At 43.3% G+C, this 16,151-nt stretch overlaps 1 protein-coding gene across 1 annotated transcript in view; it reads left to right on the forward strand.

Moving 5' to 3' along the window:
- Positions 1-11,233, forward strand: part of INCENP (inner centromere protein) — a 46,601-nt gene extending 35,368 nt beyond the window's left edge. Inside the window, exons 14-18 of the mRNA XM_077460777.1 lie at positions 4,115-4,302; positions 9,199-9,310; positions 9,692-9,856; positions 9,965-10,121; positions 10,864-11,233. Of these exons, the coding sequence (XP_077316903.1) occupies positions 4,115-4,302; positions 9,199-9,310; positions 9,692-9,856; positions 9,965-10,121; positions 10,864-11,078 (837 nt within the window). The 3' untranslated portion in view covers positions 11,079-11,233. The remainder of the gene's footprint in view (positions 1-4,114; positions 4,303-9,198; positions 9,311-9,691; positions 9,857-9,964; positions 10,122-10,863) is intronic.
- Positions 11,234-16,151: the final 4,918 nt, after the last annotated feature.

Here is a 16,151-nt window from a genome sequence, read left to right on the forward strand (position 1 = left end):
TCTGACATATCAGAGGTTGCAGACCAGGACAATGAGGATGACTCCGGGTCAGCAGAGGAAAAATCGCTTGTAGGAGCACTTATTACAACGGTGCAGGATACCGTAAAAATGGAGGATTCGGTGAGGGGGGGGGGGGGGGGGTCAGCATTGCAGCCAGTGTTAGCCACGGCACTGGTGTCAGACGTTTACTGAATGGGCAAAATTGTTGCACCACGATTTGGAGAAGCAACAGGCTTCCCCAGTCTGCATGGAGCTGGCAGACCAGTTGGTGCAGGGCCTTAAGTTATGTCTGTGATGCCACCTTGCTCTCTAGAGGCTCAGTATCAGCAGTAGTGTTAACGTCACCTGATTTGGCTGAAATGCTGGTCTCCGGCCCAGGCATCAAAAAAAAGCACTGGCGGTCTTGCCCTTTCAGGGAGAGAGGCCTCACTGGATGACATTATTAATGTTACTGGGGGTAAGAGTACGTTGCTCCCACAGCCCAGAAAAGGGAAGGAGTCACGCCGTAGGCAAGGGCCCTCCTTTTCTGTTCAGAAGCAAATTTTTCATCCGTCCAGGTCGGCAGGTAAGAGTTTCCAGTCTGAAGTGGCTGCTGAGGGACAAAAGTGTCCCTGGTTTCGCAAGCCTTCGAGCAAATCTGTTCCCGCAGGAAGGTTTGCCCCCGCCGGACTCTTGGGTGGGGGGTTGCCTTCGGGAGTTTGCAGCCCAGTGGTCCTTCCAACCAGCGGGTCTGCGAACTGGTTTCATCAGGATACAAGAGTTTTTTCTTTCTTGTGCGCCAAACTGTTTTTTTTTTTTTTTTTTTTTTCTTCCCCCTCCAATCTTCATCTACTTGCTCGTTGAAGCCCTGTTCGGGACAGTACAGGACCTGCTGCTGCCCGGGGTAATGCTACCTGTACAATCGTCAAATTTCGGGTGAGTCAGTCAGGGATTCCCTGCTCTGGTGACTGAGGTCATTGTGCCTTCCTCTTCATTGGACCGTGATCATAACGGATGCTAGCCTGACCGGTTAGGGGGGAGTTTGGGGCATACAGTCAGCCCAGGGGCGCTGGACCCAGGAAGAATCCCACCTGCCGATCAACGTGCTGGAACTTCTGGCAATCAGGCAGTGCCTCTCCACATGGTCACAGAGGCTGCAGGGGTGGCCGGTCAGGATGCAGTCGGACAACAGCACAGCGGTGGCGTCTGTCAACCAACCAGGAGCTCGGCTGTAGCACTGGAGGTCGCTCACATCCTGCGGTGGGCAGAGCGGCGCATGCCGGCTCTGTCGGCCGTGTACATTCCGGGTGTAGAAAACTGGCAAGCGGACTACCTAAGTAGTCGGATGCTGGACTAAGGGGAATGGTGGCTACATCCGGATGTATTTTGGCTCCTTTGCCTAAGGTGGGGCACGTCAGATTTGGATCTCCTGGCTTCCTGACTCAATCAGAAGGCTGAGGTTTGTTACCAGGTCAAAGGATCCCTGGGCAGACGCGTTTGTGGCTCAATGGGGGCATTATCTGCTGATTTATGCTTTCTCCCACTCAAACTTCTACCACATCTGCTTCAGAGTGGAGGCCGAGGGGATTCCGTTAATTCTGATTGTCCCAGATTGGCCTTGGTGTCCGTGGTACGACATATAGTATGAATGGTGGCGGATGTTTCTTGGTAACTGCCGATGCGAGAGGACCTTCTGTCGTAAGGTCCAATACTTCATCCTGCTTTACCGTCACTGGCTTTAATGGCATGGCTGTTGAAAGCCAGGTGCTATGGGACTGAGGTCTGTCAGATTTGGTAATCTCCACTATGCTGAGGGCACGGAAGTCATCTTCTCTGAACATTTATCATAAGTATAAGGCCTACATCTCCATGTGTTAAAAGATGGGGTGGTGTCTGCGCACATACTCGATTTCCAGGATCCTGCTGTTTTTGTAGCGAGGAGTAGATCAGAAACTTGCCTTAAGCACCATCAAGGGGGAGGTATCATCCACTTTTGGCTGTCTTTTCGGCAACCCTTGGCGACACATTCATTGGAGAGTACGCTTGTTCAGGGGGTTTGACACGTGACCCCTCCGGGTTCGACCAAAGCTACTTCCATGGGATTTGAATCTGGTGCTCTCGGTGCTTCAGAAACCGCTGTTTGAAAACATTAGGGAGATCCCCTTATTGATACTTTCTCAGAAAGTAGTCCTTTTCGAGTGGCTATTGCATCTGCCAGGAGGGTTTGAGTTGGCGGCCTTGTCTTGCAAGTCTCCCTACTTGATCCTCCACAAAGATAAAGCGGTGCTGCGTCCGTAGCCTTCGTTTTCTGACAAAGATTGTTTCAGCCTTTCATCTAAATGACATCGTGCTTCCGTCCTTATGTCCTTGGCCATCACACCCCAAAGAGGTGGCTTTGCATTCCTTGGACGTTGTTCGGGCTCTGTGGGTGTATCTGTCTGCTACGGCTCCTTTTCGGAGGTCGGACTCGCTGTTTATCGGTGGCTGGTCCGAAGAAGGGACTGGCGGTCTCATCTGCCACCATTTCTGGATGGTTCAGGCTTATGCCATAAGGGGATGGGCACCTCCCTTTCCTGTCACTTCACATTCTATCAGGGCAATCGGTGCCTCTTGGACTTTCCAACATAAAGCGTCCAGGCGGTGACCTGGTTGTCCGTTCACTTAATTTTACAAGGTTGATGTGAGCGCATCTTCGGATTGTGGTTTTGCAGGAGGCTGTTTAAGGTTGAAACTCCTCCGTTTTGAGGAGCTCTGGTTGTTATGGGTGGAGTTATTTTCATGCTGTTCCTACCCCTCCGTTTCTTTGGCACTTCTTGGGGACGTCCCTAAGGTCAAGATGAAGATGCTGTGTCTGTCAATGAACTTCACCGAAAAGGATTTTACAGTGACTACAAAAATCCTCTTGGGTTTACTTCCTCTTTGACTACTATGCATCGCATAGTAGTCCATTATGTGTCCCTTACCTGACACAGGAGCCAGCGAAGTCACTGCTGTCCCCTGTAGTCCAGAGCATCCATCGTCTTGGTGGGTCTCGCCGCTCCATCGCTGTGATTCGCCGGAGCAGCGATGACGGCACTCCCGCACATGCACACGGGAGCCGACACTCGGGGCATATCGCCGCGATCTGCGGCTTACCCAGTGCGCCTGCGCGCCGCTGTCTTTAAGTAAATATCTCCTAAACTGTATAGGTTTAGGAGATATTTCTTGAACCTACAGGTAAGCCTTAATCTAGGCTTAACTGTAGGTCAAAGTGGTTTGTAAGGGTTTGCAACCACTTTAAAACCACCACTAAACCTCCCGCATGCTTCCCGTATCTAACACTCAAAATTAGTGTTATATCGGTGCTGATACTAACCATTTGCACAAGTGCTTGTGCAAATGTTCCGATATCTAGAACCAATACGTTTTTCGTGGAATCTGAGCCAATCCAAAATGAATGGGCTTAAATTGCAATGCAAAGAATTGCATGCGATGTGAACAGGAATGCGGTGCAAATCCTGTCTGAATCTCTTGTGGTTTCCCCTCACTGCTCCTGTGTGAATCCAGGCTTGTCGTGGTGACTTCACTATGGCTGTCCCGCTTCACTGCAGATTGATAACAGGGGCCTTTGGCTCCCGCTGCTGTCAAATTCTTTGAGGAAGCGGTAGGCAGGTCCGAGTGACCCTGTCTGTTAATGGAGGCAGACAAGGTGGCTCGGGAGTGAGCCCTCATAGGAAGCGGCTTCCTATGGGGGGGGGGGGGCAGACATTTGCCAACAGGAGCCAGGAGTGCCATTGGAGGATGGAAAAAGGATTGTGGTTGCAGGTTATTATGCTGCTTTTTAAAGAAAAAAATAAGTGTACCTTTTTTAATGTGAAACAGGGATTTTCTTTTTACAAAAAAAAGTTACAACTAGACTTGCACTTTAAGTTAATGCAGTTTAACTTCTATCCTCCCAGAGGGTGTGAGGGTGTTTATTTTGTGAAGAAGAAAAAAAAACCTACAGGCTTATATTTCTAATTTTGTGACAATTCTGCACGTGTGTGTGTGTGTGTGTGTGTGTGTGTGTGTGTGTGTGTGTGTTCTGGCTTTGTAAGATTTTTGAGAGTAATTAGATGGTCCAGTATATAAGATTGCTGTTGCTTTTATAACGTAGGATGATGAAGAGCGCCGGCACCAGGAGCTCCTCCAGAAGAAGCGAGAGGAAGAAGAGCAAGAGAGGCAGAAAAAGCTTGCAGAGGCAAAGAAATTGGCAGAAATACGCCAGGCAGAACAAGAACGTGAGAGGCAACGACAGCTGCAGGCTGCAGCTGAAAGAGAGCAAGAGCGTCTTCGAGCAGAACGGTGAGGATTGATTTTTCTAAAACCTATTGAATGATGTAGAAACAACTTCCCGATTTATTTACTTTGAGAGAACCTACCTTTTTTTTTTGATGCATTACCTTTTACAAACCACCATTGGGAGACAAGCATGATCGATTTGGTTACATATAAACCGTTTAATTCCCTCTACAAAAAACCCATCAGGATTGTCTTTCCATAGTAGCACTGGCAACTGAAGTGTATCTGGAAAAGTATTCACAGCACTTCTTTTTCCACATTTCCTGTTACAGCCTTATTCCAAAATGGATTAAATTATTTTTCTCAAATTCTACAAATACTCCATTATGACAACGTGATACAAGTTTGTTTTGAAATCTTAGCAAATTTTATTAAAACAAAAAATCCCATGTACATAAGTAGTCACGGCCTTTGCCATGACACTCATTGAGCTCAGGGCCATCCTGTTTCCACTTGTCATCCTTTTTATGTTTCTACAACTTGAGTGGAGTCCACCTGTGGTAAATTCAGTTGATTGGACATGATTTGGAAAGGCGTTCACACACCTGTCTATAGGTCTCACAGTTAACAGTGCATGTTAGAGCTCAAACCAAGCCATAATGTCCAAGGAATTGTCTGTAGACCTCAGACAGGATTGTATGGAGGCACAGATCTGGGGAAGGGTACAGAAATTTCTGCAGCATTGTGAAGGTCTCAATGAGCACAGTTTGGAACCACCAGGACTCTTCTTAGAGTGAGCCGTCTGGCCAAACAAGCAATTGAGGGAGAGAAGGGCCTTAGGGAGGTGACAAAGTAACCTGATGTTCACTCTGACAGAGCTCCAGCGTTTCTTGGTGGAAAGAGGAAAATCTTCTAGAAAAACTATCTCTGCAGCACTCCACCAATTGGGCTGTATAGTAGAGTTGCCAGATGGAGCTGCAACTCTGTAAAAGGCACATGACTGGAGTTTGTTAGAAGGGCTCTCAGACCATAAGAAACAAAATTCTCTGGTCTGATGAAACTGATTATGCTCTTTTTGGCCTGAATGGCAAGCATCATGTCTGGAGGAAACCAGGCACTGCTCGTCAACTGGCCAATACCATCCCTATAGTGAAGAATGGTGATGGCAGCATCATGTGGGGATATCTTTCAGCGGCAGGAACTGGGAGACTAGTCGGGATTGAGGGAAAGATGAATGCAGCAGTGTACAGAGACATTTTATGGCCAAAATCACCCCGTTACTAGCAGACTCTGACCGTAGAGGTTACAAGTACACTCTTGTGCCTTATCCCTGTGGATTCTGCCATGCTTTTAGACATCAGGTTGCCTCTGAGAAGCTGTAGACTTCTAGCTTTTAACATCACACAAACCTGCATGTCTCCATCTTTGCAGCGCAACTGTTTCCTATGCTTTGCTGCTGGTTCTGGGACCTGCCTTTCAACCTCTGGTCTGCATCTTGAGTGTTCACATCACGGGACACAGAGCCATAGTAGTTACTGTGTGGGTTAGAGGCCAGCCCCGGTTCCTTAGGTTGAGGGTCCTGGGCAATAGAAGGGGACCTATCGTGTTTTGTCCCACTCTGGGATGCAATTAAAGCATCAATTTTCTGCTCCAATCCTAATATGGTTGAGGAAAAAAACTCTTCAGTAATAGACAGGGGCTGCAGTGTTGAAAGCAGCTGCAACAGCTGACAGCTCACTCTGATCAGCCACCTTAGAACTCTCAGGGGAGGATGCCATTTTTTTTTTTTTTTTTAGAGATGGTTCTAGGCTTTTTTTGTGGCTGAAGTCATCCTTCTGGAGCCCTTTTTTGGGGTCTCTAGCACCCCTTCAGACCATGGCCTGATGCACAAAAGCAGAGCGGTTTCCCTCAGCTGGACTGCTTTTGGACGTCCTAAAAATGGAAGACTTCTGTGTCCCTCAGTGTAAGCGAAACTGGATTTTTGAACCTACAATAAAAACCAGTGTTGGGTGTTTGTTGTTAAATGCTGCTTTTAAAAGGAAGTAAACTCTCCCACTCTGACGCTGCTTGTCATTTAGTCCATTATAAGTAATTAAACTATAGCCACTGTAATCCAGCCCAAATCATATATTACTTTTTAAAGAAACTTAAAAAAAAAACTTGTTTCCAGGGGTTAGGCAGCGCCATCTTAAGTATTGTATTGTTTTCTGTGTCCACAGTAGAGTGTATTTCCGCCCTTACATTGAGCACTTCCTGTACTGTTAACCAAGCCTCCTTCTCAATCCAACATTTGTGGCAACCCTGTTCATAGCTGGCTTGTTTTATTTCATAATATTTACTTGTGTTGATTGTCTGTTTGCCTGTGTCAGCCTTATCAACTTTAGCTGATAACACTGCAGTAATGGCCCGTTTTACACTGCATGTGAAGTCACATGAGGTGTAGGAGGAAGCTCTGAGTGATTATGCAGCCTCCTGGGATTTCAGTGGCGTGCCGTGGGAAGTCCTGATAACAGATCGACAAGCACATAGAATGTGCCGTAAATCAGGGGGGATCTGGACATGTTCAGTGATGTCATTCTAAAGAACAAAAAGGATTAGAACAATACTAAGCCAGTAAGGAGATATCTACCAGAAGTGTTAGGGTTTTTTATACTGATTTACATGGGACAAAGTTGTGGAGGAGAGTTTACCACCACTTTAAGGTTTCAGTATAACCCAAAAAGTGGCTTCCTATTTTCCGCCAAAAGGCTTTTATTGTGTCCAAAAATTGTATTTTCCCCGAAAGAACCAAATTTTTTCAAAAACCTGTAACTACACTATTCTAGCATGTTGGGTGTAATATATCTTTGAACTTGTGCATAAGCATAGGTAAAGTAGAACTAAAGACAAAACTTGACTTAATTTTGGCTAGTGTAAGGGAGGATTAAAACTGAATTATGCCATGGCCAAAACAGGAAGTGAGTAAATAGTTTGAAAAGTAGGGAATTGCTCGTCGGCAGAACTAGTGTTTGCATTTCCAGATTTCTCCACTATTCTGGGTACTCCTCCAAAATTTGGGATTTTCATTTACTTTCAATTTTGGTGATAATAAATGGGACAATTGGTGTGAATCTCACAAGTGCAGACAGCAACACAGGTGACAGGTGTGTTAACCTCCCTGGCGGTCTTGTCTATTTTTAAATGTAAAAGTGGTACATTGTTTTGCATGTAAATTTTTTGTTTTATACTGTAGGCCTGTAAATCTTAAAAATCTCTTAAATCTGTCTAAACGAGTCTAGTAGACTTCCCAGGTATAACGTTTAAAATGTCTTGAAAGCTTCCAATGAAGAGTGTCCAATCTACAGCTGCTAAGCATTCCTTGGATATCTGTTTTGTTTTGCAGAAAAAAACTCGTAAATTTCAGGAGACTTATAAAGTTTGTTACTCAATAGCCCCAATTTTAGCAATGGCTCAATGAGTGACAGAACTGGAAAATGTTGACATCCCATAGTTGCTGTATTTTTGGATTGAATTTTGTTCCTTTTCTAGTGTAATAGAACAATGCCAAATGTAGCCAGTTGATTCACATAGCATGTAGGATTTTATGCCAAATTGTGCTCTTTGATGCAATGTATTGTGCCAAGCTGAGCCTCCCCTTGTAGGCCATCACTTTCACCTATGCTGATATCTTTCTGGCACATTGCTGCGGTAGAAATTCTTTAGAATCATTTTGAGATGCTTCCCAATTTCTTTATTTTTGGAGTATGATGAGTAGTTTCAAAATTACAAAAAAATGTTTTTAAATGAAATATTTCATGATCAGAGAAAATTTGTACTTTATTGTCCAATACCACTTCTGCATGGTTTTCCCTACCACTCCCTGAAGCATTATTAGCCCCAAAAAAATTCCAAAAGTCATCTTTGGTCACTGGTTCCCATTTTCTGCTTCTTGGAAACTTCTGATGTGTGGTAGCTAATTGTTGCTCTTTGTACCGGGTTGTCTCTAACTATTTTTTCAGTAACCATCGGTCAGAAGTTAAGTATGCCAATGGGATGTCATGTTCAATGTCTACTTTCATACCAGATGCCCCAGTAAATGTGAATCTTGGGGGTGCTGCCTGATCATCCCAGTCAATTGAGCACCAAGTTAGCACATCACTGAGCTCAGTTGCAGAATTGTTGTCACTTTCAGTGTCTGACAAATTACCCCACTAATCATTTTAATTTAATTCTGCAAGTGATTCTAATTCCCTATTGCTGTTTTCTAGTTAGTCTAAAACCTTTTTATTTAAAGGGATCCTCTTTGGATGCTTTGGACGTTCTCAAGTTTCCAGGTAGAATGGTAAAAGTGCAGGCAGGGCACTGGACAAAGCACTAGGGACAAAACTGAATTGAAATGGTTTGATACAGTAATGTAATCCTTTACAATACTGTACAACGGATTACAATGTATATTGTGTGTTATATTTTGAACTTTTTAAATTTCCTGCCAACTCTGCCTCCCATGCGGCGCTCGCAGGGAACAGAACCCAGTCGACAGATACATGGGCCAGAGGACATCGGGGGATCTTAGGGATATGGTAACAATAGAGGGATACTATGATGCAACAATGTTTGTGGCTCAGTTACTGCTTTTGGTACTGAAAATGAACCCTGAGCCACACTCAGGATTACCACCAGGGAGGTTAATCTCTCTCTCCACTTTATCCAAAGCTAAAGTTTGGCATCCTGCTGTGAAGGGTTGGAATATTGGGCTCTGAATCACAATGGGGGTTTATTTACTAAAACTGGACAGTGCAAAATCTGGTGCATCTCTGCATAGGAACCAATCCGCTTTCCGTGTTAAGCTGAATTGAACAAGCTGAAGTTAGGCTACCATGTACAACTGTACCAGATTATATAATTCTCAAGTTTTAGTAAATCTACCTTTTTTTTTATTTTTTATTTTTTTAAGATTTTAACAACAAATTGATATTTTAGGGAAAGGGAGCGACTAGAGCGTGAAAGGGCTCTTCAGCTGCAAAAAGAACTCGAAAGGGCAGCACTAGACAGAGAGCAACAGCGCAAGGAGGCTGAAGAACGCAAGAAGAGAGTGAGTTGATATTCTACTTTGTAGTATTCTCATCTGTTTCAGAATACATTGGAGCAATGCATGTGTTTAGCATAGTTGAAGTCTGTTATTACAGTGAGATATGTGGGTGGGGCATTGTTGCTGATGAGAAATTTGTGGCAATTAACTTCTGCTGGTGGAACAAACATTATGGACTTTGTATGGTGTTCCTTTTTATAATCCAAAAACTTAGTTGGCTAATTGGCTTCTACGGTAGAGCCAGAGTTTGAGACTGACTGACTGTATATTGTGAGCTTCACTGATGTGAATTTTTCTCTATAAAGCCATGTAATATTTATCAATGAGATGTCCAATGAATTCACATACAAGTATGATGAAAACCTGCTATATGTGCAATTTCAGGAGCAGCAGGAAAGGCTAGAACAGGAGAGGTTACGTAAAGAAATGGAGGCAAAGAGACGCCAAGAACTAGAGGCACAGAGGCTGCGTGAGGAGCAGGAGAGAATCACTAAGGAGCAGTCATTGGCTGCCAACACTCCAGTGCTAAATGTCACTGTAGAAATGCAGGTAAGGTTGTAGTTTAAACAGGGACATGTTGACATTGGAACAGGAAATCTATTTTGTGTCTTGCTGCCTATTTGCTCAGACTGGGTAAATGGTTCCCTGTGTTTTCAGAACTCTTCCTCCTGTGAATCCTATGACATGACGCCTAAAGGATACAAACCCCACCCACCTAAATTCAATCCAGATGATTACGGCATGGACTTAAACAGTGATGACTCCACAGATGATGACAGCAAGCCTCGTAAGCCTGTCCCAACTTGGGCATGTGGTGAGTGTGTTATCAGCCTAGAGGTGACTTCACAGGCCTGCAGTATCCTCTAAACCTACTGCTACATTGAGAATAGGAGCTACTAAAATCTGTGACTTCTAGAAGTTGACGTTTACCTGTCCCATCCTTTTTTATGCACGTTGCTAATGGGGCAATGTATGTATGTTCTTTTCTCTGAAGAAAATGCTATTTCAGGTTGCTAGTTATGAGACACTAAGCATGTTCATTTGCCTGTGGTTTTGACATGAGTAACACCCCTTTTTGATCGTGCCTCTTAGCAGTGATCAACTTTTTTTTTTTTTTTTTTTTTCCCCCTCTCCTTATAACCTGAACAGAGCTCAAGTAATGCAATTGTCTCTATGCTCCATCATATGGCACCTTACACGATTGTTTTTAGTTTGCATGTTCATTCCCCATCAGTATTAAAGTAATTGTAAACTATCACCTTGTAAAACAGCCCATTCAGTTTACGTCTGATCATTGGAGGAGAGCAGGCTGAGTTCCCAGAGAGAGCTGAGCTTGTTGTGCTCTCCTGATTGGTGTGGTCAGTTGCTAATTGAAAAAGCAAAGGGACTAGCAGGATTACCAGGGATTTCACATAAATTAAGCAATACAAAGAGAGCAGGTTACTTTCTCATACAATTACATGCTATAGCAGGCACATATCAGGAATATGAAGTATTTGGGTAACCAACGCTTTAAGTAATGTCTATGTATTCCATCCTCTCATTTTTCTCCACAGGAAGCGAGTTTGCTCAAGCAGTGCACCAACAGTACTATCGCCCCATAAATCTCGACAAAATATTTGGCACAATTGACAGCCCAAAACTGGAGGACTTGTTTTATAAGAAAAAGCCCCGCTACTACAAGCGCACTAGCTCTGCAGTATGGCACTCACCACCACTAAACAGCAACAGGCAGCATCTTGCTGTGGGCTACAGTCTTAAGAAATTCTAAGCAATGGCACTGCAGGCTTTGCAGCCCATATCCCAGACTACTGCACGCTGCTCCATACCTGTCTGTTTTATCTGTAATATTTTTAAACTGGTTATCTTATATATTTGTATGGTAGGGATGTCTTGTTATAAAAATAAAGATTCTTTAAAGATTTAGTTCATTTTCTGCATTGCATAACTGCAGGGTGTTTGAAATGTTCTTGTGCATATAAGGTAAGTTTAGAGAAGAGATTTTGTTTTGAAAGGTATTGACTGGCTTTGTCTCAGTAGAAATGTTATTACAGAGGTAGCTTTTACATTGGTGATTTTGTGTCCATGCTTATGACATCTAAAAACCATTGGCTGGTCCAGTCCATTGAAGTGTGAGTGTGTGTAATTTTCCAGCAGCCATTCTGTATGTTTTTTTTTTTTTTTTATAAACTGAAATATATATATATATATGTATGTTTGTACTGGTCTGGTTAATTTATTCACAAATGGGTACTGCTATCAAAGGATAGCAGTTTTCACTACATTAATGACATGGTGGGATTGCAGAATCTTTTATTTTGCAACAATGAAGAATGTTATGACCTGGTCTTATAGAAAACATGGCTTGGTGTGGTGTAAAACCAAAGTGCTTTATAAAATGTATCTCACGTTTGCCTCAATTTTTTTTTTTTTTTTTGGGGGGGGGGGGGGGGGGGGGGTTGGGGGTAAATCATTTTTTTTATTTTTTAAAAGAGCCAGATTTGATGTACTGCCTCAGTTTTTTTTTTTTTATTTTTTTTATTTTTTTTTTTTTATGCTATATTTCCTTCGTTATGTTTGTTAAAAAAATAAATAAAATGACCTACTTGATGGGACATGTGGGAAAACTATAACCTGAGCTGTATAGACAGCAGAGATGAAGCCCAAAAAAAGTATTCAAGTTTTTTTTTTTTTTTTTTTTTTTTTTTTTTAAAGGTTGTGTGTTTTTTTTATTTATTTATTTTTTTTTTTTTTACACATCCTCTTACCATAGTGACACTGTACTAGTTGGGTGCACTCAAGACTCTGATCCAGCTGAAATGGTGAAAGATGCTTGACCAACCTGTAACGTTGCTTTGGGCACTGGATCCTGCATTTTGGTGCTCCTCCATTGTGCAGTTTTTGGAATTAACTGCAGGGTGCTATACAGATCTAGGACAGTGGTAAATCATTCTGGTGTGACTCAGATCCTGAAGACTTCTGGGATATGATATTGTGAAACGGGGGAGCCACGTTCTGTATTGAATATTGTGGTCCTATTCTGGTTGATAAACAGGGCGCCTGTCCTCTTTAACTGCTGGCCAGCCATCTCTATAACATAGATATACAGCAGCTCTGCTGCACCAGATTACGTATTGGGTATGTGATCTGCCCGTGCTGGGTAGGGGGCATGCTCTACTTATAACCTAGCCATGCTGTGATTATTAACAAGCAGATGTTAATCAGTGGGTGCCGCCCAATGACTTACCACCGACACCCTCCAAGTGTCATGAATTTACAGAGTACAGAGCCCTGCCTGTCAGCAGGGAAGTAATGGCTTTTCTTTCCCCACAAAGTAGGGAATAATTGAATTAACTTTTTTAGTTAAAGCACCTAACACAGTACACCCAAACACTCGCTTGGCACACATTTAATCCTTTGCTTGCCCTAGATATTTAACCTCTTTCTAGCCAGTGTCATTAGTACAGTGCATATTTTTAGTACTGATCACGGTTTGTGCCACTGGTTCCCATAAAGTGTCATTGTTCACTATCAATATCGCAGTCCTGCTAGAAGTCGCTGATTGCTGCCATTACTTATAAAATGCCAGTATATATGCCTTAGTTTGTAGTAGGGGTGCAACGGATCAAAAAAACTCATGGATTGGATCATTCCTTGGATCAGAGTCACGGATCAGATCATTTTTCGGATCAGCAAATAATTGAATTTGCAAAAACCTGTGAAAATTCCACCGCTGTTAAGTCCCCACTGTAATATCCACAATCTCCCCCACTGTAGTATTGGCAGAGTAGGCTGTCAAAGAGCAGCGCTGTGGGCACTACAGATGCAGCCAATCCGATCTCTCCCCCCCCTCCACTGTACAGATAGAAAGCAGTGTCATGTCGCAACGCCGGTTTGTTTACAAGCGATCACTTTGTAAACGGCCTATGTGTAGAAAGATGGCCGCCGCTTCGGAGCTAGGCCGAAGCCACAGCCTTTCCTAAGGCCGTGATCGCAGCGTGTGCCGATCCAAGCGGGGTGACCCGTTCGGCTCATGGATCGTGACGATCCGTTGCACCCTTAGTTTGTAGATGCTATAACTTTTGCGCAGACCAATTAATATATGTTTATTGCAATTTTTTATTTTACCAAAAAGAGCACATATTGGCCTAAATGTATCAAGATTATTATTTTTTTTTTTTTTTTTAACTGGTTATGGGTTTTTATAGCCGAAAGGAAAAAAAAAATATGTTGTGCTCATAACTACATACCCTGGCAGAATTTGATTTCTTGGCAATTTTTCAGATAATATGAATAACAAACTTCCCATCAACCCCATGGTTAGTGTTTGGCAGAAGCCATTCATTATCGAGCAATTGCGTTTACTCTTGTTAAATCATAACAAACTACCCAAATGTCTCTGATCAAAAGTTTTACATACTCTGGTGATTTTTGGCCTGATAACATGCACACAAGTTGACACAAGAGTTTGAATGGCTATTAACCAGTTCCCGACCAGCGCACGCCGATGTACGTCGGCAGAATGGCGCAGGCATATTGGCATACAGGTACGACCAATCTTTAATTCCGCCCTGGCGGCATGCTGGTCGGGACCCCCGTGAGTCCAGTCGCGGGTCCCGTGGACTCTACCGCCGCGGTCAAACCCGCGATCGTCTCACGGGGCGGCTGAGTGAGGAAATGCCGTTGTAAACAGCATTTCCCCGTTCTGCCTAGCAACTAGTGACGCTGATCTCTGCTCCATGTGATTGGAGCAGAGATCAGTGTTCACTAAATTAAAGCCCAGCCCCCAACAGTTAGTAACACACCCCTAGGAAAACTTAACCCCTTCGCTGCCAGTGTCATTTACACAGGAATCTCTGCATTTATATAGCAGTGATTGCTGTATAAATGACAATGGTCCCAAAAATGTCCGATGTGTCCGCCATAATGTCGCAGTCACAATAAAAATCGCTGATCGCTGCCTTTACTAGTAAAAAAAAAAAAAATTTATAAACATGCCATAAAACTATCCCCTATTTTGTAAATGCTATAACTTTTGCGCAAACCAATAATTGCTTATTGTGTTTTTTTTTTTTTTTAAACCAAAAATATGTACTGAGGGGAGAAAACGTTTTTTATATATATATATTTTTGGGGGATAATTGTCGCTCTTTCTTTTGTGTATAGCGCAAAAAATAAAACCAGCAGGGGTGATCAAATACCACCAAAAGCTTTTTGTCGGAAAAAAAGGACGGCAATTTTGTTTGGGAATGTATATCAAGAGGCTTCCGCGCTCTATGGACAATAGAGGAAGAAGGTAAAATAACAGAAGCGGCAATCACTGTATGAGTTGGCTCTCAATGCTGTATACTTAAAGCGGGAGTCCACCGGGATTCCGCGTTTTTTTTTTTTTTTTTTTTAAAAGCCAGCAGCTACAAATACTGCAGCTGCTGACTTTTAAAATAGTGACACTTACCTGTCCAGCGCGCCTGCGATGTCGGCACCCGAAGCCGATCGCTAGGTCGTCTGTCGGGTCCTGCCGCCGCCATCTTAGGTATGGGAATCAGGAAATGGAGCCTTTCGGCTTCATTTCCCGGTTCCCTACTGCGCATGCGCGAGCCGCGCGGCGCAATCCGGACGGTCCCCGCTGCCTCTGGGAACTGTGTGTTTCCCAGCAGGCAGCAGGGCACTTGCGCAAAGGGGTGTAATCTACGCCCCTTTCCGCAGACAGCTATCCCGGAAGTGGGTGCAGTTACCTGGATTATCCAGGTAACTGCACCCCCCCCCCCCCTCCCCCCTGAAAGGTGCCAATTGTGGCGCCGGAGGGGGGGATTCCGATGAGCGGAGGTCCATTTTAGGGTGGACCTCCGCTTTAAAATAAGGGGGGTTGTGTTGTGCTACCTTAAAAACCAAATAATATGAAAGCATGATAAATAAATAAACATAACACTAATACTGGCAAAAACGAGTGTAAGTGCAAATGTGTATTGTAAAAACAATGCCAAGTGCTTATAAGTTATATAAAAAGTGCATACGTGCACTCATCTGCTGCTATTTGATTCCTGTTTGGAATTAATTTTCTTTTTTGTGTGTGTTTTAATTTTGAATATACACTGCAATTTTACACCGTTTTTCTATTTGGGTATATGCGTTTTGTTGCATGTAGCAAATGTATCTCAAATTTGTGACACTTGAATGATGCACATAGACACTTTTAAATAGTTTATTTATGTATAAATGCACGTATGCACTTTTTATATAACTTGGCATTGTTTTTACAATACTCATTTGCACTTACACTAGTTTTTGCCAGTATTAGTGTTGTTTGTTTATTTTATCATTCTTTCATATTATTTGGTTTTTAAGGTAGTGCAACACAACCCCCCTTATTTTAATTTTGTTTGGGAGCCATGTCGTATGACTGCGCAATTGTCAGTTAAAGCGACACAGTGCCGAATTGCAAAAAGTGGTTTGGTCTTTGACCAGCAAAATGGTCCGGGGCTGAAGTGGTTAAAGGTAACCATACCCACGTGTGTGTGTGTCTGCACGCACGAACGTACGTACGTACCCACGGTCAATGAGTTTCTGGACTCCGGACGGACCCTTCATCTTTCATTTAGTACTGCACTGATGTTTCTGGATTCTGAGTCATGGGGAAAGCAAAGAATTGTCAAAGGATCTGGGCTAAAAGGTAGATCTGTATAAAACAGGAAAGTGATATAAAAAGATATCCAAGGAATTGAGAGTGTTCAAACTCTAATCGAGAAGTGGAAAATGAGGGGGTTCTGTTCAAACCATACCACAGCCGCTGGACCAACTAAAATTTCAGCCACAACTGTGAGGATAATTGTTCTGGATGCAAATA

The sequence above is a fragment of the Lithobates pipiens genome, unplaced genomic scaffold (assembly GCF_037356315.1).
Source record: "Lithobates pipiens isolate NorthernLeopardFrog02 unplaced genomic scaffold, aLitPip1_a1.2 Scaffold_10, whole genome shotgun sequence".
Taxonomy (NCBI): Eukaryota; Metazoa; Chordata; class Amphibia; order Anura; family Ranidae; genus Lithobates; species Lithobates pipiens.